Below are 26,969 nucleotides of genomic sequence, written 5' to 3'. Positions count from 1 at the left end.
TTGATATCAATGCACATATTGGCCACAATTTCAATATCGATCATGCGATCCCACTAGAGACATTCATTTAGTTTACCCAGTTTCTTATTGAGTCCTGGGGGCCGCGGTGGCTCCGTGGTAGAGCGTTCACCTCTGGTGCTAGGGGTCTCGGGTTCAAACCCTGCTCCCGCCAAGTGAACTTTGTGATGGACAAACACCGTGTGCGTGGGTATTCTCGGGGTTCTCCCGTTTCCTCCCACTTTCTTCATTCCACCATTTCATTCATTACTCATTATCACCGTCTCCTTTAGCCTAACCGGCATAACCGTGGGACGTAAAACTCAAAATTTCATTCCATTTCTTATTGAGTCCCCTTGCACAATTTCAACTTGGCCTCAATTGTTGCATCCTTATTATTATGCAACCGTGCACATTATATTGCATCGGTTTGAGGAAATATTATTGGTGAATTGGCAATGGCTTTCATGTTCTTGATGCTATTCCTTACATTTCCGAAGCTTTGATATGAAGTTTACTGAGTATGAGTGCATTTCTAGGCGTTTTTCGTTACGTGTTTCCACACATGTGAATCCACCTTCTTCACCTGTTGTGCTCTACCGACACTCCAGATGTCTTTGTAGAGTATTTGAGTACAAATTCGCATCACTTAATACTCAGAACGTCACTGTTGGCCTGCATTTGTACCTGGCGATTATGCAACCACACACAACGGTATCCGCCATTTTGTATTTGTTCCAGATATCGACTTAATAGAAACGAATTATTGTTACCTGGTAGAAACCCTATCAATTCATATCCATTTAGACCAATTTTCATTTGGCAGATTATCCAAGACTCCCTATGTTCCTTTGGGGAATCCCTGGTGCGTGCATGGTAGGATTGTGAAACATGCACAATTCAATACAGCAGATATGACTTCTTCAGTTAATTTTTTACCTGCTCTTTTTACGTTGGATAGTTTTCGAACTATTCGCGTCCGAAAGTCATTTTCCCACGCTTTCGTCACCTTGTAGATCCGAAATTATGTCCGATAGCGGAAAGTTCAAGAGAACTTTTTTCTTGTCTCAGTATCAGGAGTCACCTCCGAAGAGTTGTAACACTTATTTTGCAACACCCGATATACAGGACGTTCATTTATTATGTAGCCATAATCTCCTGGTGAAATCTTCACACCTAAACAATAAAAAAGTCCATATAGACATAGGGCGAAAAACGCTTTGTTTCAAAGTTGAGACGCCGAAATCGAGAAAATTATAACTTTGAGGCTAACTAGCTCGAAAATTTTGAGAGATATCAAAGACGGTTAAAGAAATATTAGATGAACTAGTACACTTTCTATCTAAATACTTATGATTCAGAGTTGGATTGTATCGGCGCACACGACTTTAGAGAGAGAGGTGGAAGAGCGGAACCTATATCGCAGCTCCCTCTATAAAATCCGTTGCGCTGATACGTCGCTGTTCTGATTTTCTCTCTGATGGCCATTGGCTGGTTTAACGTCTTCTGTAGTCAGAAATCTGATAACACGTTGCTGCTCCTCAAGTGTCGAACTTTTCAATGTGAACGCCATGATTTCCTCACACGGACTGATGCGTCAGTTAGACGGAAAACACAACTGACTGATTATCTCCTGCGTCATAAGCAGGGGCGTTCCGAAGGCTCATAAGGTGGGGGCTGTAGTACATTAATGTGTCGAATGGATAAGTATGATGTACCGAATAACGAGAGGCACTCATTAGTTTATCTTGCAATAGCAAGATCCCCAGAACCACCTTTCTGGAGTATTATCAGTTTGCCGTATGGTTACGCAAAGAGTCTTGTACATTATTCGTTTATCAGTACGCAGTTTGAGACCATAAAATGAGCTTTCAAATTGTATATATATACCAAATACATATATACCAAATACATCCAATAAGACCGTATTATTTCACTTCTGCTTTACACATTCTTAACACAATAAATAATCGATAATCTATATATATAAAAGAGAACGCACAAATCCTTTGTTACCTCATCACGCTAATACGGCTGAACCAATTTCTTTTATTTTTGGGGGGTTATTAGGATTTGGACCCTAGATGGTTTTTATCATATCACTTTAATTTTTAATTACCAGTGTCTTGAGATAATTGACCATTCAAGTGTCCATAACGTACAAATCCTCTGTTAGTTCATCATAGGTAAAAATAAACGTATTTATATGCAACCCGCATGACCGTGTCACTCGGCGGGTTAACATAAATGACAGGCGATATAATGTTAACATTTACTGCAATCTACTATGGTTTTTATCATATCACTTGAAAGCGAAAACTTCCGGGGTGACCGCAGCGAAGCGGGGCGGGTTAACATAAATGACAGGCGATATAATGTTAACATTTACTGCAATCTTCTATGGTTTTTATCATATCACTTGAAAGCGAAAAAGTAAAAATTATCTAAGTAACAAAGTTTATTGCGTTCCGGGGTGACCGCAGCGAAGCAGGGTGAACGCTGCTAGTGCTACTATAAAAAGAAAACACAACATAGAAATTAATATTATAAAGGAAGAAGTACATTATGAAAGGCTCACCGGATAAATAGCTTAGAGAGTGTATTACAGTTTTAAAGTTTGTATCGAACTAAGGATTTTGTCGTTATTTTTATATCGACAGTAAAAATCCAAGAATGACAACTATTTTAAATTGACAGATAGGAGTGTGTGAACTTATCAATGTTCGAAAAATATGCATTTTCGTTTTCCAATTAAGATTTGGTTTACCTACGATTGTACAAAATCAGCAAGGTCCTATCACATTACGAGCATGTTATAATGTTCTCGGATTACTTAATACTTAGAATTCCTTATGAGGTAAAAAAAATCAAAGTGCTTTTCCTCAAAACTAGTTTGTGACAAGCGCACTTTAACACTCGCCAGCCAATGTACTATATAAACTTTTGATTTGTAAAATATCCTCTTTTTGCAGAGTATTTATTTTTTGCCAACATATGAAATTTTTACATAAATGAACATTTTATATCCATTATATTTGAATACAACGAGTTAGAATTAAAAAGTGAAATCTTGTTTCTTTAACTCGTGCACTATGTAAATTAATAATAACAATAACATACTTCTATTCTCAAAAATAAATTTCACATATTTTTAAAGAGGAAGAAGTTACACTTTTACTCAAATTCTTGTAAATAACAAGAATTTACATACCGAAGTATATCTTACATTTTATAAAGAAACACGTTTTGTTTAAAGAAATTCATGTGAACCAACAAAAAATTATTCTGAAACTATCTGGACACGGCGTTGTTTAAGAAGTGCCCATCTGTGAACAATCTGGCTTATATTAAACTTATCTACAGCATCTTTCTCGCTACACAGTATCATGAGGTAATCTAGTCTATTGTCCGTCATTGTCGTACGTATGTAGTTTTTAACTAGCTTCAATTTGCTGAACGCTCTCTCATTAGACTCAACTGACTCTGGGGCTGTAATAGCAAGACGACAAATGTTGTTTGCCAGGGGTAGCACATTTTTCACAGTTTCAGCTGTACTTATTACACCTGATAATGATACTTCACTCACGCACTGATCACTGAGAATTTCCAACTCGGATAGCATTGCAAAAGAATCAAACTTTGAAGCTGCTGCTGGATATAAAGAAACTGCTCCTTCAACACGGCTAATATTGATATTTTCTCTCTTCATGGGTGCACTTAAAATTGAGAAAAGAGGTTTGACTATTTCTACGCACTTCTTCAGATTTTACTTGGACAAGATAAGAAGCATATCTAACACTGCTATAAACTCCTTTAAATAAAAAGATTCCAGAGTATAACGAACTTGCGACTCCGCGTTGTCATCCAGACGTTTAGGCGCTACAAGACGACGGTGATGACGATTGAAGTCAATTTCAGCATCAACACCCAAAGAGTCTGCAAACGAAATGGCACTCAGAATCAGATTCTTCATTCCTTCACTATCATTCCTGATATCTTCCAATGATCTTATGACTCTTTCAATGATAACAAATGCCTCAAGAATGTTTAGTTCCTTCTCTTCAAGTTTCTGTGTTAAAATCTTAACCTTATACATAATATTTTTCATAAACATTATTGAAACAATGAAGTCAAAACACAACAACTTCTTTCTCAGACTAAGCGCTGCAGAATTGTGTTATTATCAAACTGACAAGACGTAGACATAGTATTTAGAACCTTCACGACTTCATTAAGTGATGCCCAGAGAGCTCTGATTGCTTCGGCGGCCCCTGTCCAACGGGTCTTTGAAAGGCTACGCAAATGAAGTGCTATTTCAGATTTGGATAGTTCGATACTTAAGAAATTAAAACGTTTTGTACTTTATGTAAAAAATACATACACATTTTCAAGGACACAAAACAACTCACCAGTAATAGCACTTGCATCACAACTATGTTTCAGAAACGTGTTAGCTCTGTGTGCCTGACAAGGCAAGTAAGGGATTTCGCGTCCTACAATTTCAGATAACTTTCTCTGTGCTCCTTTGTTTTCTCCTGAAAGCCACTTTTTCATTACACTGCAATGCCTAGACAAAAGCTGAACGAGTTGCCGAAAGTTTCCATTGCAGTCATCGCCCCCACCACGAAATGCCAAACCTTGTCTTCCTAAAGTACGAGCGATGTCCATTAAAATGTTTAAAGCTTGTGTGTTGTAAACATTCTCCTCTTCCTGTCTAATTTTCTCCTTTCGTTTTGTTTTACTCAATAGAATGTCAACATGAGTTGTCTTCGAAACAAAATTGCAATAGTCTTGAATTCTGCTTTATGTGCTTTCGAAGAAAAGTGTTGTGCCAATTTGCCGTCTTTAGACTTTCCAATGCTTTTCATTCTATGCCACTACCTTACACCTAGTCGAACCCAAGCTTCATCAGCACATTCTCTGCCAACACCCTCTGGAAAAAGACTGCAAACGAAATAAAATGCTGCGTCTTTCTCAATGCTGTATTCAATATGAGGATACTCTTTATACCATTTAGGACTGAAACGTGATTGCTTCGTTTTACTTACACTTTCATTTACTGGAAACGGCGTTAACACTGGCTGATGCGGACCTTTGGTTGTCTTTTGTAATCTTCTCTCTTTTCCCTGGATCATGCTCTACAAGATCATTCAGTTCTTCATTTTGTAGAATCTTCACTTCATTTGATATGTTCAAGAGCTTGGTTTGCACTTTGTATAAATTTAGCACATTTGTCTCGTATAGTTGTCATAAGTTGTATGATTTCCAGAAGGAACAAGATGTGATTTGGAAAATCTTCATTTTCCATCTTAGATACTGTTAATTTACATTTCTCGAAGTAACTGAGAAGCGCTGAGATTTGACCAGCACACTCCACGCAACTGCATTCGGTTTCGTTAGATTTTTGAGTAGAAGAATTATCTTCATCTTGTTCTAACATTTCTTTTGTTTGACTTGTCAGAGACGGACCAAGATCACTAGTGTCTGCACTACAACTGGGCAACATTACACTGTCAATTTCCGTTGACAACAGAGCCTCAGAATTCCCACTAACTTCTTTTACATTTAATGGAACAATATCCTGTATTTTTTCTACTATTTCAACTTTATCTATTTCTACTATTCTACTATTTCAAGTTTGTAGGTTTTGTGCACTCTTTGCAACGAAAAGATGTTTTGGTAAAGATCTGTTTTTTTTTCTTTCTTCAAAAAAATCGCATACAGAAGAGTCACATTAATCCGAATATTAATTACTCTAACTCTTAAGTCTTAAATATTCGTATTATCGAATTGTTTGAATTACCAAGGCGCCCAAGCGGCAGTCACAAATACAAATACAGTCACAAATGTCACAAATACCGTTAAAACGAATATAGGTTTAGGTTCAAGTTCAGTACAGTACTTTTTAATAAATATTAAAACGTAATTTATTTATTTAACGGTCACTCGATACGGCTTAACACGGGATATTTAACAATAACAAGGAAGGAAAGGATTTGGGGAGGAATCGGCCAGTGCCTATTCACTAAGTACCATCCCGGCATTTGCGTGGTAAGACTGAGGAACACTCCGCAGTCAGAATGGTCGGCAGCGGGATTCGAACCTACGATCTCCCGAATGCGAAGCGAGCGCTCTACCGACTGAGCTACTTCGGAGTGTTGTATCATTTTTTTCTGGTCTTCTGGCCCGATATATTTTATTCTTACGAAAAGTTCCATTAGCTGTTTCAGAAAGTCATAAACATGAAAATTAAAAAAAAATATATCGACTGGTGACGACTGAAGCTCGTTTGGTCTAGCGCGTTATTTGAATTAACGTTGTTTCGGATTAAGGTGACCCGCTTGAAATATGTTATGTAAATACAGTACGTAATTTGTACTTACTTTAGTTGAATTCGTTTTCACTATAGTTCTTCGAGCTGCTTCAAACGGATTTAGGGGTGCACCAACATGTTGTACCTTTACTTTTTTACGCCGTGAACTAACACTTCATGTCGTCGATGATAATCGTTATCAAATATTGCCTTACAATCACGGCATTCCACTTTAATCCGTTTTCGACTTCTTTTCAGGCATTGCTCGTCTTTAGATGCCATGATCACTTAAAATTGCACACTTTACAAATCACAAATACACCCTCAAATAAAACCTGCACCAATCTTTTCTGACTCGAAAAATGGAATGGACTTACAAAGTGTTAAGAAAACAATAATCCAGGTCTTATCAACATTCAGTGACGCTGTTACTCTGACTTATTCCCAACACTACCTGCTTGGGGAAAAACAATTAAAAACTTAATAATCAACAGTTGAAAAAGACAATGATCATAATAACTTACCTCAACAATGTAATGAACTTCTTGACTGACAGACGGCGCCTCGACGGCAGTAAGCGAGAATTTCTTTCTCTGGTTTTGGTATTGATGTTTTTAGTATATTACAATAAACATGCAACGCCGTAATCGATGTTTTCTTCAGAAAGAAATTTTAAAATGCAGATTTTGAAGAACAAAATTTCATTTAGGGAATAGCGATTTTGCATTCTTATTTTTGAATGTAAGATTGTTGCACTAGTTAACGAACACAAACGAATGTTGCTGATTCGGCCTTAGCTATGGATATAGCAGGTTTAGTTGTAACAGAAGTAAGCTTAAAATTGTCCTAATAAATCCCGACAATCACGTGTATTTGACGAACTGTTTTATATTTGACGAATGGAAACGAACATTTCTGTTTCGGGTTCAACTATCGAAAATAAGATTAGTTACTTTTATACCTTTCTGCTTTAAAGAAGTAATTTTAAATAGTCCTGACCAATCTCGAAAAACATGTGAATTTGGCTAACTATTTCACAGTGTATATTAACGGAATGAAAAAGTTAATAAAATATAAAGAGTAATTGCCGAATTGGCAATAAATTTGACGAATATTTTTCTATATGGCTTACCGAAACCATAAATTATTCTTGATTAATACAATTTTGAATGTGATAAAAGTAGTGTTTATTTGCATTTCATTTTCTAAAGTTTCAATGTTAAATCCTCAAAATCCCGAATTTGCCGAATGGGTTTTGAGTGGGGGGTGTTACACCCCCCGGCCCTCTAGGTTCGCCCCTGGTCATAAGAGACGCCTGTACCTGAGTACAACCATGATGGACACTACATTCTCTTCCATAGATGTCGCACAGAGTTGTCCCAAAACAACATATTCCTATTTCAGCCGGTTTGGTTTATACGACGTTTTATACTTTTTCGTTTGAGCACTCCTTATATCAATAAGATGTATGCTGATCATACAGCTCCCTCCTGGATGATTTAATACTTAATAACCCTCCTATATTTCACCACCTGCAAAATTATATTTTTCCTGTAATTATATCATAGCCATCGAGAGTTTTTAGATATTGGAAAAAAATATAAGCATGTTGGATTTACGAGTGTGAACTTAGCAGGACCACTTTTGAAAATTATAAATATTTGCACACCATACGTTTGTTCTGCGTTTGTCCCGGTTTGTACCGTAAAAATTTTCGTTTGTACCGGTCTAAAATTCGAAAAAATCAAAAAATAAAGTTGTCCTGAACTTAGCAGGACCATTGATAAATTTCTATAAATTTGATGATTTTTCTGTACGAATCGTTTCTTCTATGTTTGTACCGGATTGTGTCGTAAACATTTTCGTTTGTACCGGACTCAAATCCGAAAAAATCGAAAAATCAAGTGGTCCTGCTAAGTTTAAGGAACACAGCAGGACCAGAACACAAATTTTTGCAAATCTTAAGATTTTTCTGTTCGAATCGTTTGTTCTACGTTTGTACCGGATTGTACCGTAAAAATTTTCGTTTATACCTGGTCTCAAATTCGAGAAAATCGACAAATAAAGTGGTCCTGCTATGTTCACGTGAGGTTGGGCATTAACTGAGACAGAAACACGTTCAGTGATACTGCTACAGCACAAAGTCAACAAAAGACTGGTGTTGTAAGATCTTGAGGTTAAAATCTACTAAAACAAGAATTGAGCTAGTATTAAACGTGTTAGTTTCAGTAAAACTATTGTTCATTGTGAATAGGATACTAAACAAACAAAAGTTTTTTGTATAATATAAATTTGTGATTTCAAATATAAAAATAAGAAAGTAGTGTATTCTTAAGAGTTAAACTGGCAGATAATTGCAAGTAGCGGGTCGCCCAATTTGAAATTTTGGTAGGAACTTTTGGGATCAAAAATTGCCCAATCCGCTTCTTGTAGCCCAATCTGGCTACACTGCTGAGAAGGCACACGAAGCAGTGAAACCATCTTTCCAAAACAGCAACTGATTGGACCAACGAAGATCGAGAAGCAAGAGGCGATTCGCGAATGAGCAACAGACAGTCAGAAACAAAATAAGGTATAGGTTGGAGGTACCAGTATAAAGAATAAAGTTTCCAACCCTTACTTAATGTTGTTTGTGGCTTTACGAGATTCATATGCTACAAATATTGTCAATCCCAAACTACCATGTCTTCCTCAAAACCGTACTCCTAAAGAAACCAGACTGCCAAAGACCATGACTCTAGAAGAACCATGTCTCCTTAAGAACTACGACTCCTGAAAATACACGAATCACGAAGAAACTCATAAAGATTCGTTGATCATTCGTTGATCATAATAATAATAATAATAATATTGAACCTACTCTTAGCAGTAGTAGGTTTAATAAAGGAAGTTCACACATTTGAGTATTTATTATTAAACTAAGTAATACAGTGAAACATCAGAAAACGGACATCGGTGGAACACGATTATTTGTCCGTAAATGAGAGTGTTCCTAAAAGAAACGTTTCTCTCTCATAACACCACACCACACATATTTATGGTATGGAAGAATATTGAATGCGTCAGGGGTGTGTGTAAAAATTTGGGGGGTGTTAGGGGGTGTTGGGGGTGGAGATTAGTCCCTGATTCCTAGTCAGAGACAACTCACTCGCTCATCCAAAAAAGTAGTCAAAAGATTCGGCTCAATCGCAAGCGACACATTATTAGTTAATCTTTAAATTAGTACCATACACTGAGAAAAATCCGTTATCCGGACAGCGGTATGTTGTACAAATATATGGAATCCTTACGTTTAGTACGGAAATCTGTATGGAGCATACGTTATCCATATACTACATAACTACTGCTTTTTTCTCACTTAGATATTACATCATGTCGCTGCAGGATGTCTGACATCGAACAAACTTCCGTATATTACATATGTATACGTATATTATATACGTCAGCTATATATTTCATCCATCCATCTGTATGTGAGATTCTGACCGCCCATGGACAGTTCTTTCTTTCATCATGAGTGACGTCATTGAACAAAGAACAACTGTCGTTTTCTTGCGAGTCGGTTTATGCATATCGTGTCACGGTGTGGAGGTTGTAACACCCCTCATTTTATATCTTCTACCTTATACTTTTAATATTTTACTACGTAACACGATCTTATTAATTTATTATACGCTTCATATATTTACTAACTATCCAACGATATTTGTTGCCTCGGGCATTAAATTGGTGAAGAAGAACAAGAAGAAGAAGAAGAGTCATTTACTGAACGAGATTTGTTTACAGGTAAAAAGAACAAAGGAAGGAAACAAGAGCCTGAGTAAGTACAATAGTTAAGTATAACATTACTTAAATATTACTTTAATTACCGATTACTTTAGTATAACTCGCTTTAAGCTTAATAAATTACTAACATGTTAACGTGACTTCTGGTTGCAAATCTTCCTATTGTAACCCGTTAGTTAAGAAGAAAGGAATGGGCGAATCTGAATTTTGAGAATTCTTTGAACATTGGCGCGTATAAACTTTTTCTACATTTCAAGGTGCACAAAGTAAATGTTGTGTTTATTTATTTCTTTTTAGACGGTCCCTTCCTCGGAGGAGATTTACTATAACATAACACAGTAAATCTCATAACTTCATAACATGTTTGCTTAGAAACCGCTTTCAGCGCGAATAGCGACTTCGTGTAGTCTAAAAGACTGTTAGCCATTTTTGCTAGAATATTTTCAAAAAAGCTTTTTTTTAACGTCCTGCGATTATCCACCAAGGTGATGATGAGATAGGTGATATTGGTTGCAAAAAGAAAGTGGGATGGAACGGGAGAATCTTAAAGAGTAATCACGCACACAGTGTTTGCCCACCATAAGCTCACTTGACAGTAGCTGGAATCGACCCATGGACCCAACGCGTCAGAGGTGAGAATTCTACCGAGTCCAAGATTTGTTTCGTGAAACACTGTGAAGAGAGGGAATCAATTTGTGAAAACAGGCGAGTAGCACAGAGAGTTAAAGCACCAAATGTGATGGGGCGGAAATTATTATCAGTCAACTTTACTTAGTTTTACTATGCATGCAAATTTGCTAGCTTATCTGACCTACTTTTAAGCGCGTAACATTCCAGTTTTGGACGTTTCAAATCTGAAAATATTATGTTGATAGGTTTTCGTCATAAATACTTTCAATATAGAAAAGTAATTCACGTGAAATATATTTACGACGTTAGAAGGTCCGTGGCATTATTCACAACTCATGGTTTATAAAAGGTATAAATAATACAATGTATATATGTACTGTATGCTGTACACTTATAACATGAATAAAGGTTTGCAATTTTATTAATAGAGGCCATGATGGGTTAGTGGTAGGGCGTTTACCTCTGGTGCATGGGGTCTTTGGTTCGATCCCAACTCGCGCCAAGTGAGCTTTGTGGTGGACAAATGTGTTCATGTTTTTTCTCGGGGTTCTCCCGTTTCCACCCACTTTCTTCATTCCACCATTTCACTCATCTCTCATCATCACTGTCTCCTTTAGCCTAGCCAGCATAACCGTGGGATGTAAAACTCAGAGATTTCATTTAATTTCATTTTTGGAGTAGTGACTTCGACTTTATTCAGCGGGGAGGAGGGATCAGTGGTAGAGTGTTCACCTCCGGTGCTTGGGGACCCTGGTTCGATCTCAGCTCGCGCCGTGTGGACTTTGTGGTGGACAAACACCGTGCTCTTGGGTTTTCTCGTTGTTCTCCCGTTTCCTCCCACTTTCTTCATTTCACCATTTCACTCATTTCTCATTATTACCGTCTCCTTTAGCCTAACCGGCATATCCGTGGGGCGTTAAACTTAAAGATTTCATTTTATTCAGCGGAAAGTCAAAGTTTGGTTTGGAAAAAATCATCGAAATTTATTTTATTTCTTCGGAAAATTCGATTACGTCATTTTAGCGTTTTAGTTCTTCTAATGTCCTTTTAACACGCAACCACCGAGCTATGTCACTGCTTGTGAAGTATTGCTTAAATTGGAGCTTTTGTACGGGGCAACTGTAGTTGCTTCCTCTAAAACAGTCGCCGCCACCGTTAGCTTTGGAACAACTGTCTCGAACAACTCTTAGTACCCGGCACTCGTGAAGAAGCATTGTGTTAAATGGAAGGATTCGTACGGGGACACGGCAGTTGACGCCATCGTACCAATGTATCTTTTTTTCTTTAAAAAAATCTTAGTTGGAGTACTGATCACAGGCGAAAAAAGCGGAATTGTTTATCACTTTATTTTACGTCACATACTGGTGTTCTCCGATGTCTCAAAACAACTATAGACTATTCCTATATTCCATGTATATTACAATGCAGTATCATCCCTGTGATGAACGCATAAGATACCAGGCTTACATTGTTGCCTTCTTCTTTATATTTATACCATCTTCCAAATTACGTTTATAATATTGATCCTTCTGTAACGTACAACGTGCCCATGGAAGCTAACTAGTCATCTATTAGGTTTTGTTTTATGCACATGAAGCATACATATTAATCATCCGATTTTCTGGATGTATGTTATTACTATTATTGAGTTGAGTTGATTTTGAGTTTAACGTCCCTTTCAGCAGCGAGACTATATGAGACGGGACCTACTGATTATCGTGGAATCCGAACCACATGAGCTCCCGGCAGGAATCGAATCCGGGTTTCTCACGCCAAAGGCGCGTACGCTAACCGCTTAACCACGAAGGAACTCATTATTATTATTATTATTATTATTATTATTATTATTATTATTATTATTATTATTATTATTATTATTATTCAACCACTAAAGAAAGAAGTAAAAGAGGAAAATATGTTGTTGACCAAACCAAACATACATCGATGGGATTCCTCGTGGCCAAGTAGTTAGAACTTCGCTGCCTATGCAGAGGACCAGGTTTGATTCTCGAATTTGGTAGGTACTGTGGTTTGAAAAATGAAATGAAATGAATTGAAATGAAATCTTTCAGTTTAACGTCCCGTACTTATGTCCGCTAAGGTAAGGGAGACGATGAACAAAGCAAGTGAATGATGGATGGGAAGAATTGATGGAATGAGAATGTTGGAGGAAAAGGAGTACCCCGAGAAAACCCACGCACACGATGTTGCCCACCACAAACTTACTTGGTCGAGGATCGAACAAGGGACCTCACGCCACAGAGACAAGCGATCTACCACTAAGCCACCGTGCTCTCTAATGTGGTTTGAATTAAAGCTACGGATCTACGTCTAATGTAGCCTCGGTGTTGTATCTTTCCATGTATATCTTGTGTACTGACAACCCAGTCCCACTACAGAAAAAATACGTGGGTATTGAAAGGTTTAAAAAAAAAACAACAGAAAAAACAAATAATATATCAGTGTCTGCTATCAGTTGCTTGACGTAAAAAGCATTTTTTTTATTTCCATTGTCCAATAGTAAAATTGCCCGTAGGGGTTACTAACTGGTGGATCTTTTTCATTGGTAGCATTAGCGGGCGGGTTGTCATTATGTTTGTATTACCCAGAATTCAGTAGCATAGAAGTGACTTAGCTTCGTCTTGGCTTGACATTTGATGTGCAAAATTAGTATAAGAAGGAGAGTGGAAGCGTTTTTGATCGTGGTCACTCACCTAGGATTTCAAGTAGGTTGGTTTTCCTGCACTAGAAGATCTACTATTTTACATTTCAATTAGTTTTGTTTTACTTTCACCTCAGTGCTGCGAGATTCCGTAAGCTCGTTTGTTTTTTTATTTACGTAAATGTATGAAGGTATGTTTGTAGAAGTAGCAGTTTGTGTAGACTATGTTAATCTTTCATTAAAAAAAAAAAAAAAAGTTTAATGGGTAATAGTATACATGAGAACCCCCTTATCTGCGTTTCTTCTGTGTTCTATTACCACTTCTACATGAAATATCATAAATTTTCTTCGTAGTGCAATAGTGAGAAGTGTCCATGTGCGCAAGACATACGATATGCGTTAAACGCCCCCCTACCCCCCACACACATAGTCATAGATAAAGTATAAGGGCACTACACATGCAGATATAAAGTACAGGTACGTTCATTTTTATTTTCGTATCAGTCGATAAGTAAATAAAAGTCGCTTTGTTACCCCCTTTGTGAGTTCGTACATAATGAATAATCCCTAAAAGTATGAGCGTCCTGCTCCTTCGGGAACTGATGCAGCTTCATGTATACTATATCCGTTTAATGTCCCACGATTATGCACTGGGGCTGAGGGAGACTGATTATGAAATGAATGATTATGATGGAATAACGAAAGTGGGAGGAAACGAGAGAACTCTGAGGAAAAAAGGGGCATGGTGTTTGTTCATCACAAAGCACTTGGGAATAGTGTATTTATTCCGTTAAGCCCCAACAGCTTTTCAACTTTGACAGTAATTACGGGGAAGGTTCTAGAATGCTGGTCCGCACATATAAGTAACGAGAGTTGGTACCCAGGATGGTTACTTTCTTTATCAAAGCTCAATATTCGAATTCACATAGTAATGCCAAGTGAGCGATAGCGAGTCAAGATTAGTTAGTAGTAGCCAGGGTGATTATTTTATTACGATTCAGTGGTTCTATTAAAAATGAAAAAAAAAAAAAAAACTGGCATAATTACGTATAAATATATTTTGGTTAGGTTTGCTTAATTTTCGTTCACTGGTAAGAGTGCACTTTGAGCAGAACAAGTGATTTTGGGTATCTTTTAGTTTCTACCCCAATCCTGCAAATATAAGATCTCCAGTGTTACTAAGCAAAATATAACTAAGCGAGTGACAGCAAGCGAACGGGGTTACACACCCCGCAGGGCTTTGTTTAGTATTGGTTCCAATGTATGTTCTGTTTAAAGTGCATTTTTGCCCGTTCACTTACATAGTAGGTCTGGACCGACGGAGTTTATGGAACTTAACCTTGGAACAAGGATTGAACAGGGAGGAATCCCTGACGTCAGAAGTGACCACTCTACCACTGAGTCACCGTGGTCCGAGCTCTCATTTCATAACTTCTTGGATTAAGTCATTTGAAATCTTGGAGCATTTTGAAATTACTCAAAGGTGTATATAGGTTGCATAAAATATTTTTTCTTTACGTAAGTAATCGAAAAAAATGTCCTATGTTAGAGGAACGTATCTTCACATAGAGTAGTATAACACGGTCATGTCCGTAGCTAAGATGTAGGCCAGGGGGGAGGGCTTGAGAACCCTTTTCGACCATCTTCAGGCCTTCTTGAAACTTTTAGCTTATTGGTATGTATATATGAAAGTAAAGTGAGCTCAAATTAGCTTCCACAAAAATTAACTCATTCCCTTGCCTCAGTAGTTTGAAATACTAGAAATTAGTAATATAATTTTGAATAGTTAGTGATGTGCGATGGTTCTAGCTTATGACGAACTGGTTCCTTGAAATCTCTGGTTAGTTCATATTTGGTCTAGAAAACGTAATTTTCAAAATTAAAACATGTTTTCATCATTTTGGATACAGAAATTTGGAATTTAGGTATACATTCCTCCCTTCCCATCTGCGTTAACTTGATATGGAGAGTTGGCGTGTTTGCGATTTGTATTTGTCTTCGCACTTGATTTGATTATTAAACCATAGTTGAAAGCCATGGGTATGCACGCAAGCCGTCTGCAACGGACATTAAAACAAATGCCTGACGTGGGTTCGAATGCCAGGCAGTTTTAATTTCACCTTTCACAGTGAGACTCGTAGGATTGGAGGGGGCGCGGTGGCTCAGTGGTAGAGCGTTCACCTCTGGTGCTTGGGGTCCCGGGTTCGATCCCACCCCCCGCCTTGTGGTGGAGAAACACCGTGCTCGTGGATTTTCTCGGGGTTCTCCCGTTTCCTCCCACTTTCTTCATTCCACCATTTCACTCATCTCTCATTATCACCGTCTCCTTTAGCCTAACCGGCATAACCGTGGGACGTAAAACTTAAAGATTTCATTTGTAGGATTGGACTGGGTTCATATTCTGTGGCTGGTAAAAACTTAAAACAACTGAATTTTAACTTGGACAGATGCTATAGATGTTATGAGACAGAGCATGTTACATTCAGTTATTATCGATAAGTAATAGTAAAGATATAATGTGGTTACTAACAGCAACGTGAAGACCACATAGTTGCAGTTGGTAACTGTATTTTCGTTGTTTTACGAGTGGTGGTTCACGGTATAACCAGATCTGATCAATCAACTACTTGTATTATTACATTTTATTACGTTACAAGCAGTGGCGGATCTAGCCCGGGGCATCCCCCCAGTTTTTACCTTCTAGAACACTCTGGTTACAAGCGGGACGTAAAACTGAAAGATGTTTTACTTTGTTTCCATGTGTTTTCTTTATAGCTGTGCCCAACCTGGGCTAATGCGCCTGCCTGCATTCCCTAATGTCACGAAGATAATTGGGTCTAATTCTCTAGTTGGTATAGTTTAAGGGCACTGTCATAAAAATCGTTCCGTGATATTGGTGTGTACAGCTCACCATTTCAGATGAACTGCGTTAAATAGCATACTAATTATATACCCTGTTGGCATTTAGAATAATATTCCTTCTCAATTCTTTACACTAATTTGATTTCTACTTTACATTAAATATATTGTTACATTGTATTTTAGTAGTCTTCCCCGCTGGTCTAGTGATTTCCGTGTGGCCTTGGGGAACGTGGCCCCTCGTTCAATTCTCGGTGGGAGGGTGGAAACAAATTGTTACTTCCACAAACGCGTTTACTTCTATCAATCATCAGTCTCTTTTGGCCTAAAGTCGTAGCTGTGCGACATGAAAAAAGAAAACTAATTTTTAATTCCCTAGTTTGGCTTTTGTGTAGGGCTACTTGCTGGAGTTGAGAACTTCAACGGAACAGTAAGTTATAGAATTTATAACTAGTTTAATCAGTCGAAAATTATTCCGGTTCCTTGAGATTCATTCGGTTATTTTTTCTTCATAGTTTTGTTTCACTATTTCTAGAAGGAATTAGGTATTAACAAAGCAACTAATATGCAAAAACTCGCTATGCTAAGCGTTGATTCACTTGAATTATTTCTCCTATTCCGTTTAATGTGTTTTGATCCCCAGTTGCGCACATTCTAGTGTTTTGTTTTTAGACCAGGCCCGCAACTAGAGGGGGGCTAGCGGGCAACTGGCCCCCTAAACTTTTCGTGGCCCCTCCAGACCTCAATACGGAAAACACAATTTAGATATTTGTAAGGTAAGTTTTGATGACTTACCCCCCCCCCCATATATTCATGGTCCCTCCAAACATATTTGGCTGGTTTCGGGCCTGCTTGAGACTGTACGTTTACCCTGCTGTATCCAGGTGGGAGGTGCAGTAACTCGAAGGGTTCAAATGAAGCTTCTTACGAGAGAGTGACTTTTCTAGATATACAATCAAAGCTATTTATATCTGTGATGCAATACGAGGGTTGCACTGAAAGTTTCGGGAAAATGATAGAACGCAAGAACATCAAAGTGCAATTTTTTTTTTGTGTTTTTTTTTTTTTTTTTTTTTTTTTTTTGTTTATGAAAGTATTCCCCCTGAGTAGCAGTGCATTTTTATGCAATAAAACCAAATCTTGAAACAGGTATGCCACTCCGAGGTTGGTATCTGTGAAACCTGCAGTTTGTATGCCTCGATGGCTTCTTCTGGAGGTGCAAAAGCGCTTCTCACGCAACATGTTCTTTATTGTTGGGAACAAAAAGAAATCACTGGGAACTAAATCAGGGAAATAAGCCGGATGTCATGACTTCGCTTTCCTGGTCCAGAAAATCACTTGTGGTAGCTGCTGTGTGCGAGCTGGTATAGTTGTGATGCAGAATGATACGGCGGTTGAACTGTTTGCTCACATTCAGTACTTCTGATAGGCATATGGTTGTGTACCATTCTGCATTGACTGTTCTGCGATTCTCCAGTGGGACAGTTGCGATATGCCCTGATTTATCAGAAATTTATGCAATCGTTTGTTTGGAGGCACAGTGTGCTTGAACAAGTTTGATTGGTTTAGGTTCTCGCGGAACACCCACACAGCTTTGTTTCCGGTTCTTACGTATAAATCCAAGTTTCATCACCTGCTCCAATGTTAAACACCGAGATGATCCAGACTTGAACCGTTTCGTTATAACTTTGCACCACTTCACACGGGCGTCTTTTGTGCGCGACTTAAATTGTGTGGAATCCAACGAGTGCAAAGTTTTTTCACACGTAAATAATAGTGCAATATTATTTGTATTTGGCTCATAACAATGCCTAAGATTTCCTGAATTTCGCGATAAGTCACATGCCGATCAGTGTTCATAATTTCACGAACAGCAGCAACGTTTTTTGGCACAATGACCTGCACAATCCCGATCAGTCAGGCTGACCTGGCCACACGTGAATTCCTGAAACCACCTGTAAATTGTCTGAGATGGGGTTTCATCAGGAAAAGTAGCAGTTATCTGACGAACACATTGTTGCTGTGTTTACCCTTGCCGAATATCGTAATAAATCATAATACGAAAATGCTCTATCAGGTCAATTTTTGTTCAGGATCACCTCACTTCAAACTAGTACCCTGTAACGGCAAAGATTGAGAGTTATATACGGTTTATCTTTAGAGTGAACAATATTAAATTACTTGGAGAGGGGAAATCTTCCTCATCCCTCTCCGTTCATTCGGATCTTGTGGAAGCTCATGTGATGCGTATTCCACGTTAAAGCTCTAGAACCAAGTCTCAGATAGTCTCGGACCTGAATTGGACGCTAAACTTACTACTAACAACGCTTGTGTAATGACTTGTGGTTTATTAATTGCGAAAGATTGGTAATGTAATGTAATTATAATGTACACTATATGTATTTTGTTAAATCATTTTTATCTTAATGTCCCAGGATTATGCACTTTAGACTAAAGGTGACGGATGATTAATGAAAGTGAGTGATTGTGAAAGTGATCGAAGCAGGGATCACGTGCAACGTCACATGTGCTACCCATTAGGTCATCTGGGAAGGTTGCGTTTTCTCTGTGATGACGCTAGTATAAATCATTCCCTTATATTTCATTTAAGGTTATGTTACGAGCATAGTTTTCTCTTTTTTATGCCACAAAGTAGTAGAAGAATTTTCTGAATTTATTTAGTTTAGCGTCCGTTCTAGCAGCGAGGCTATATGAAATATGGACCTACAGTTTTAACATGAAATCTGAATCAAATTTGTTCCCACCAGAAATCGAACCCCGATCTCCCTCGCCAACTTACCTTATATATTTACAGAATTGAGTTTTTAATATTTACGTATTTTAGTTTTAAAAGGCAGATTTTTTTTTTTTTTTTTTTTTGAATATTGAGATAATAGAGTATAAAGTATGTTTTGTAGGAAATCGTTGAAATGAAATCGTAATCAGTGACGCAATGCTAAAAATTTTTTAGTAGGTATACACTCCACCCTGAGTGTGAGATTCATTACGTCCCTGAATGTGAGGGATTACATCATCAAGATGCAACAATCTTCTGTATTTATTTACTTCGCGACTTTGAGATTTTTTTCTTTCAGTTTTTAATTTTGATTATTTTCGTTCCGAAATCTAATTAATTCGTCACCGTGTCCTATTCCCACAACCGATTACAAGTTTTGCTTACTTAAGGTAATGGTTCGCAACCTTCTTGACTAAACTCCAACGACATCACGATATATTTGTTTTTAGGTTAATTTCCGATAAGCCCAGTCTCATCAAACCAAGGTAGGCATACTAAGTAAACTAAACCAAACCAAACTTGAACTAACCTAACCTATCCGTAATTCATTGTCAGAAACACGGCACGGAGTTAACGGAATAAATGCATATTTTGTATTAATAATATAGACTATATTAGTGTAAGCCTATAAGTTTCTATAAAGTACCGACTATGTAGTACTAAAATCTTAAGTGTTGATGCTTCTGGGGGCGTTAACTGGTAATGTCTCCAAATAGATTTTAACTAAATGCTTCGTGATGTCTAAAGTTTCGGGATACACTGGTTAAAACCACTGACTTAACGAACTATGCCAATTAAGGAAGTTCACATGTGCAGTAGACTCATAAGTATCCGGCTCACGACTATTCGACTTCCGTACTATCCAGCCTAGTTTTCTTGTATCGTAATTGAGGAAGGCAAGGCGTTGCATTGGCAACATTGCCAAGGCATTGGAAGCAGGCGTTTGCTACGATCCTCCTACGTGTCATGTGCAAAATACAAGTTGTGACAGGAAAAGAGCAGCGTTCTGCTCCTTGTTCATTGTTTCGTCAATATGTAACGGACCTCAATACAGTACGCTTCACTTATACCTGCTTATAACTGTACGGTACTGTATACGTCAATTGTTCTTGGGGTATGCTTCATGTAGACTGTACTCCGGCCTATCCGGCTTTTTTTGTTATCCGGCCTGCCCTTCCGCCAAATTAGCCCGGATATTCTTGAGTCTACTGTATTCCGTTTGCAATATGTGTGTAGATGAAGCTGAGGGGAGGCATGCGAGATATGACTATAAAATTTTCTCAGCATAAATCACCACTTAATGTCTTAAATCTTACTAATTAGTAACCTCTCACTAAATAGTAGGTATGTTGGGATGAGGATTAGCTTAGTTACTCTTCGGTCATTGTAGAGAGCGAAGGCAGAAAATTAGCTCGTGGAGTTTGCGCCTACGGCGCAGGAGTGCGCACTTTCCGAAATCTTAATGGATGCGTCAAGTAATTTCATCGCTTCCACTCTCAACCTAATTGCATGGATATGAAATCCACATTTTTGGTTCCGAACAATACCTACGCTAGATAAAGCATAGGTCGGTGTATGTTTCACTTTTCATGTAACTAAGATTCTCTCTTATCTTTATTTGCTCTTTGAGTTTCCCTTTTCAACAACTTAATCATATATTCCGATCCTTTCTGATTATAATATTTATAAATCAAATGAAATACACCTATTTGTAAGTCCTATATCAGCTCACGACTTCGAAAACCAGGGAAAACAAATGAACAGCGAATATTGGTGGGTCGGTAAGGGAATATGAATTGCTAATTACATTAAGATTGTACATGATCTACAGTAAATCAGTGCCATTACTTTTTTTTAGCACTACAATATACAGATGGTGATCAGAAAAATGGAAACACCTGAACGAAATTGCAACTTACCAGATTAATATGGTGTCGGGCCACCTTTCACCTTCAGAACAGCCTTGATGCGACGTGGGATGGAGGCAGAGGTCGTGAATGATAGCAAGTGGAATTTTACACCATTCCTCGTGCAGGGCGTCGGCCAGTTCTGTGAGAGGAGATGGAGGTGGAAATCGTCGCCGGAGTTGTGTTTCCAAGACGGACCACAGATGTTCAATTATGTTGAGATCTGGGGATTGGGCGGGCCAGGGGAGGCGTTGAACTTCATCCCGATGTTCCTCAAACCACGCTGCAACAACGCCAGCTGTGTGAATGGGTGCATTATCATCCTGGAAGATGGCGTCATTGTCCGGGAACAACATCCGGACCATAGGGCATGCAAGTGCGGCATGCGGCATGCAAGTGGTCTCCTAAAATTGCGACATGATAGTTGGCAGTGATTCGTCCGCTAAGTGTGACCAGTGGCCCAATGAAAACCATGATATGGCGGCCCACAGTATCACCGAGCCGCCGCCATGTTTCACAGTTGGGCGGAGACACTGCAGATCATAAGCTTCTTTGGGCGTTCTCCCCACACAAACACGGCCCATGGTTGGGAATAGGGTGAAGGATGACTCATCCGACTATATCACACGTTTGCAGTCCTCAACGGTCCAAGTTGCATGGTCACTGCACCATTTGCGGCGTGCGAAAGCGTTATGGTCCCTGATGAGCGGTTTGGCCCGTGCAACACGACCCCGTAAGTTCATGTCATGTAATTCACCGCGGACTGGGATTGTCGAAACAGGGTGGGGGAGGTGCTGATTGAGTTCCTCCGTCACTTGCTCCGCAGTCACAAGACAGTTCTACGTGACAATGCGCTTTAATACCCGGCGTGACCTGTCACTCATGATTTTCTTCCGCCCACTGTTCCGCTTCCCCGATGTGGTTTTTCCGTGTTGTGTAGGCCGTTATCACCTTCGACACTGTCCCACGCGACACACCTAACACAGTAGCCACTGCCGTCACTCTCACTCCACATAACCGCGCACCAACAATTTGCCTTCTTTGAAAATCTGAGAGGTCTCCCATTTTACACTACCTCCGTCTGCTGCAGCCACTGGACACTGCTGTTCCACTGCGCCTGACGTGTTGCCAACTACAGGTGTTTCCATTTTTCTGATCACCATCTGTGTATATATATATATATATATATATATATATATATATATATATATATATATATATATATATATATATATATATATATATATATATATATATATAATAAAATTGTTTCTACGTACACTGCAAAGTAATAAAAAATTACTCTTAACTATTTTAATGACGGTATCATACAAAATTTAAGATATAATATGCAAAATGTAACTAAATTTAACCTTGTGTGTGTAATTTACATTATTGCTATTTCTTTTACTTTTATGTTTAGCCTATATATAAAGATCTGTCCACTTCAGATGCATTAGAATACAGTGCTAAATGTATGTAAAAAGGAAGAAAATACAATACCATGCTTCTTGCTTAACTTGCCCATTGTTGCCCCCTAAAGTGAAAATACACATGTTTTAATTCACGCTCAAATTCATTCCAACATAGCTATCTAATTTATAGTTAGCCAGGCTATTCGCCTGTCAAGTTTACCAATACCCTGTTTGAAAATAGAAATTTTCTTATACGAGTATTAAGGCGTTCGAAAACTGACAGAACTCGTTGGTGCGTGGTAAGAGTGGCTCGATCCAGAGATTGTGTGCGTCAATGAAAAGTTGACCCACCACCCATCATGACCCACTCTGATCAACCACTCACCAAAACCCATTGTCATCAACTCTGCCTCATAATCCACAGTCTCGTTTCCATAGACTTTACTAAGATTACACTTGTAATAAAATAAGCCTTTGAAATTCACTAATCGAAGTTTGAATTTCTACGAGTTTGTTTGGTCAATCGTTGAAGTATCGCTCTGTTACAATACCGATGGACCAGACCTTTATGATATAAAATTGTGAAGTGTTGGTCATACGGTGAATTTCAATTTATCATATACAATTATTTCTTTGTTGAATTAGATACTTTTCAGTGAAAAATAGAATGAAAGTTATCTTAAATCAAGGTAAAGTAAACCAACGTAAAGGAAAATACGAAACAGAGTAAAATTTTCCATATAATTAAGCATGCCGTACAAATTTAAAATTTCCATGTAATTAAGCTTAAAGTAAAAAAATTGTCTAGTTTTCTCAATTTTATGGTTCGATTGCCTAGTGCTCTGAACGCTCAATATAATAAACATAAGCTTCAGCAATTAGTATAATAGAAAGCAATGGATATCGATTGCGGAGCGCTGCAGTTTTTGTTTTTCAATAGTTTCTCAATTTATTTCTCAACTAATATCGATCGTTTTCGATTATTTTTACATATCAACCCACTACGAATTTCCTACCTATAGTAGCCGATCCCCGTTAAAAGAGAATTTCAATAGATGCTAGGACACGCTCTGTTTAATAGTTAATATACTGAATTTCAGCTCTCAGTAAGTTCAACGGCTCCTGAGATGTTCAATTTGTATATAATTCATATATTACAGGTGATTAAAAATATATTTATTCCAATAGTCAGCTCTTCTAAAATCGCACAGCTAGTCTCGAATGTCAAGTAGTAAGTCCTATTGCTATTATTACAATTACAAATATCAATATCCAAACGTGGCTGAAGTTCATTTTCACTTAGATATACTTACCTCAGGTAATAAATAGAAACTAATGAAAAAGGAAGATAATGGTGGGTCACGGTAGGTGGTGGGTCACAGTGGGTCACGTCCTGATGACCCACGACCTACTAATCTACTCACAAATCTTCACCCACTTGACCGACGACTCACTGACCCACTCCATCTATGGCTCGATCCAGCCTCGTGTAAAGATGGCGTTTAATAGACCATTTCCGTTATTCAAAATGAACTGTAAATCACTGCGGATATGCATCTGAGGCTTTGGTACCTCACATAGCACTATCTACTGGTTTAACGGCTATTGCGCCCGCGTATGTACACTTAGTGACAGCTTTGATTCTCGCTGGTAGAGTATACATAAAATTGTGATTCGGGTTCTATCATTCCTAGGTTCATGTCTCATATACCCTTGCTACTGAAGAAGATACTAAACTTTAAAAAGTGAAGTGTCCTTCTCAGAAGGACTAATTAGGTTTACTTCGAAACATCGAACCATATGACGTGTTTTTGACTTTACTATTGATAGAACTATTTTGTATAATATACAGGATGTATTAAAAGTTTACCATCCTTTTTAAAATCTATAAGGATATAATTTCATTGAATGTGGAATGGGCGATACACATTAAGTCCAGGGGAACACTTTTAGAAGTATGTCATGCGGACGGCCGCGGCCGCTATCTTGTTCCGCTATCCAGATTTCAAAAGTGTTATTATTAACAATAGGTGGATAATGTGATACTGTACATGACCATGAGTTAGAATTGTGTATGGATTGTCAAGTATGCAATCAAATTTCATATAACTTAATTTGGTGAAAAGTTATTGACAACTGAAAGATATGTTTACCTGTTCCACATGTCCACGCTGAGCAATTGCTGGGACACGAAGCAGAATATCGAGTAAAATTTGCGATACGTTGTTCCAGATGACAGATTGCAAATGTCTACAGCACAAACCATAGACTTAACATATCCCCAAAGGTAGAAATGAAGTGGCGTTAGGTCTGATAATTGGGCAGGCCATTCAACTGGCCTACGTTGATCAATTCATGTTCTAGGGAATTCAAGTAGCGAATCCAAGATGGCGATCGTCTGCATGATATACAGGGCGAGACATAAGGCGGTAACACCGCTGTAGCACACGAACGGTTGGCGTTCACACTTGGTTCATGGTATACGTTGTTCGGGTGGGTAATTGACCATATTGCATGACATTGTTGCCCTGGCGGCCATCTTGGATCCAATTTTGGATTTTTAAATGGGAAGGGGGCATGTGGGGTATCATTTGATACGAGCTCGATCTCAGGAAAACAGTGGTGTAGTTTATTTTCACCTATCGTTCTTGAAGTTATTGCGTCACAAAGGGGGAAAATTTGGCATTACAACATGTGCTCTATGTGCTGTCCTTCTTGAGCAAGGCACTGCAAGACACATTTGCCAATCCTTATTGACTCGCAACAGCATGTCCGGATCGACGGTTTCACAACATTACAGAAGGCGCTGCATCACATAGTGGATATCACGGATGGGTTCTTTGTAAACCAGGTTCTTCAGATGGTCCCAAAGGAAGAAGTCTAGCGGCGCAAGATCTGGAGATCGTGGTGGCCGCTCTATCGGTTCCCGTCGCCCTATCCAATGTCCCGAAAAATGTCTATCGAACAATTGGCGTGAACATAACGCATAGCGAGGTGTAGCCCCGTCTTGCTGGGAAAAGGAGGGGAAATCAATCCTCCTTCAAGAGAGCAGGGAAAACCTCATTCTCGAGCAGATCACGATATTTCTCACTAGTCAGGGTGTCGTGGATGAAGTACGGTCCAATAATGCGTCCCCCAGATTCCACATCACACCATAGCCATATCCCCACCAATCTCTTTGCTGTCTTGGTGTCAATCTGGGTCACTCTAGTATCTATGCTTTTGTTCATTGACCTCTTCTTGAACGAAAAATAATGCATCACTGAAAAGAACACGTTGTGGGAACATGGGGTCCTCATCATACCTTTCTGTGGCCCATTCAGCAAACGGCATCAGTCTGTTCGGATCCCTCTGTTAACCGCTGCTGGAATTGTTGCTTGTATGGGTGCCACTTGTTCACACGCAGCAATCGTAGCACGGATCACTGATTCCTGTTATAGATGCCATACGACGATCCTTGTCGATCACAGAGCCCGTCTCATGGAACTTAAACAACTTGAATACTGTTACGTATGAGATGTTATCCCCTTTCGGTGGGATGCATTAAACTCAGCCACATTCACCCTGGCAGATCGTCCACAACTCTTCTCCACGGTCTCGATTCGTTCTGGAATTGTTAGCGACATCTTCCATCACCTGGAACAACAGATAAAAATATGCTGTAATGCCAAATTTTCACCCTTTGTGACGCAATAACTTCTTAATCAATAAGGGTAAGTGAAAATGGACTGCACCACTGTTTCGCTGAGATTGAGATCGTGCCAATGCCCATGTCCCCTTTCCCATTTAAAAATCCAGTTGGATCCAAGATAGCGGCTTTCAAGATGGCCGCCAGGGCAACATGTCATGCACTATGGTCCATTTCCCACACGAACAATACCATGAATCAAGTGTGAACGCCAAGTCGTTCCTGTGCTACAGGGGTGTTAAGACTTATGCCTCACCCTGTACTCTCAAGTATTTCACTGGGTCTAGAGTGTATCGCCCAACTCACATTCAATAAACCTTCATCCATGTAGGTTAGAGTGGTAGAGGGCTTCTGATACACCCTGTATATATTTTTAAAATGTACAGATGGATTTCTCTAATTCCACAGTTATACCCCTATCCCCCTATATATACTTTTACTGAACTCGTTATCTTATGACATATTTGATGTCACTATTACTGTAGTATAATGTAGTTTGTTTAAATTTACCATTTAATACAAGCAGATTCTGACTTACGGGATTTTCGATGCAACTTTGTCTGTAACTAATGAATTCTATTTTATTCAATTTAATATTTAATACAAATTCTTTTATCTTCATGATTAACTTAGTGGGTTTGTATTATACTGCAACTGATTATTATAATCCCATTATTGCTTGAGAAGAAAGAGATGGACAAATCTTCCTGTGGAGAAATCAAAGCTCTATTGGAAAGCTGGGGATTACAATCGTTACTTTCCACGTTTCAAGGTACGCAAATTAGATATTTTGTTTTATTAATTACTATCATTATTTATTACTATTGTGTTTAAAATCAATCCCTAATCTCATGATTTTGTACACTATGAAAATTAGCACAGAATATTAAGAAACATAGCTATGTCATTTGGGTA

General features: G+C 38.5%; 1 protein-coding gene across 9 annotated transcripts in view; it reads left to right on the top strand.

Annotated features, from left to right (window-relative positions):
- Positions 1–13,300: 13,300 nt before the first annotated feature.
- Positions 13,301–26,969, top strand: part of LOC145668110 (uncharacterized) — a 29,984-nt gene continuing 16,315 nt past the window's right edge. Inside the window, exons 1-2 of one of the 9 annotated variants that reach the window (XM_081735652.1) lie at positions 13,301–13,452; positions 26,688–26,826. In XM_081735652.1, the coding sequence (XP_081591778.1) occupies positions 13,384–13,452; positions 26,688–26,826 (208 nt within the window). In that variant the 5' untranslated portion in view covers positions 13,301–13,383. Of the gene's footprint in view, positions 13,457–13,477; positions 13,580–26,687; positions 26,827–26,969 lie in introns of those variants that run through there. The other 8 variants (XM_081735646.1, XM_081735645.1, XM_081735649.1 and 5 more) reach the window with 8 other exon arrangements.

The sequence above is a fragment of the Thermobia domestica genome, chromosome 13, assembly GCF_964235325.1.
Source record: "Thermobia domestica chromosome 13, izTheDome1.hap1.1, whole genome shotgun sequence".
Classification (NCBI taxonomy): domain Eukaryota; kingdom Metazoa; phylum Arthropoda; class Insecta; order Zygentoma; family Lepismatidae; genus Thermobia; species Thermobia domestica.
Note: the sequence above shows the minus strand (reverse complement) of the source record. Positions and strands in the feature narration are given on the sequence as shown.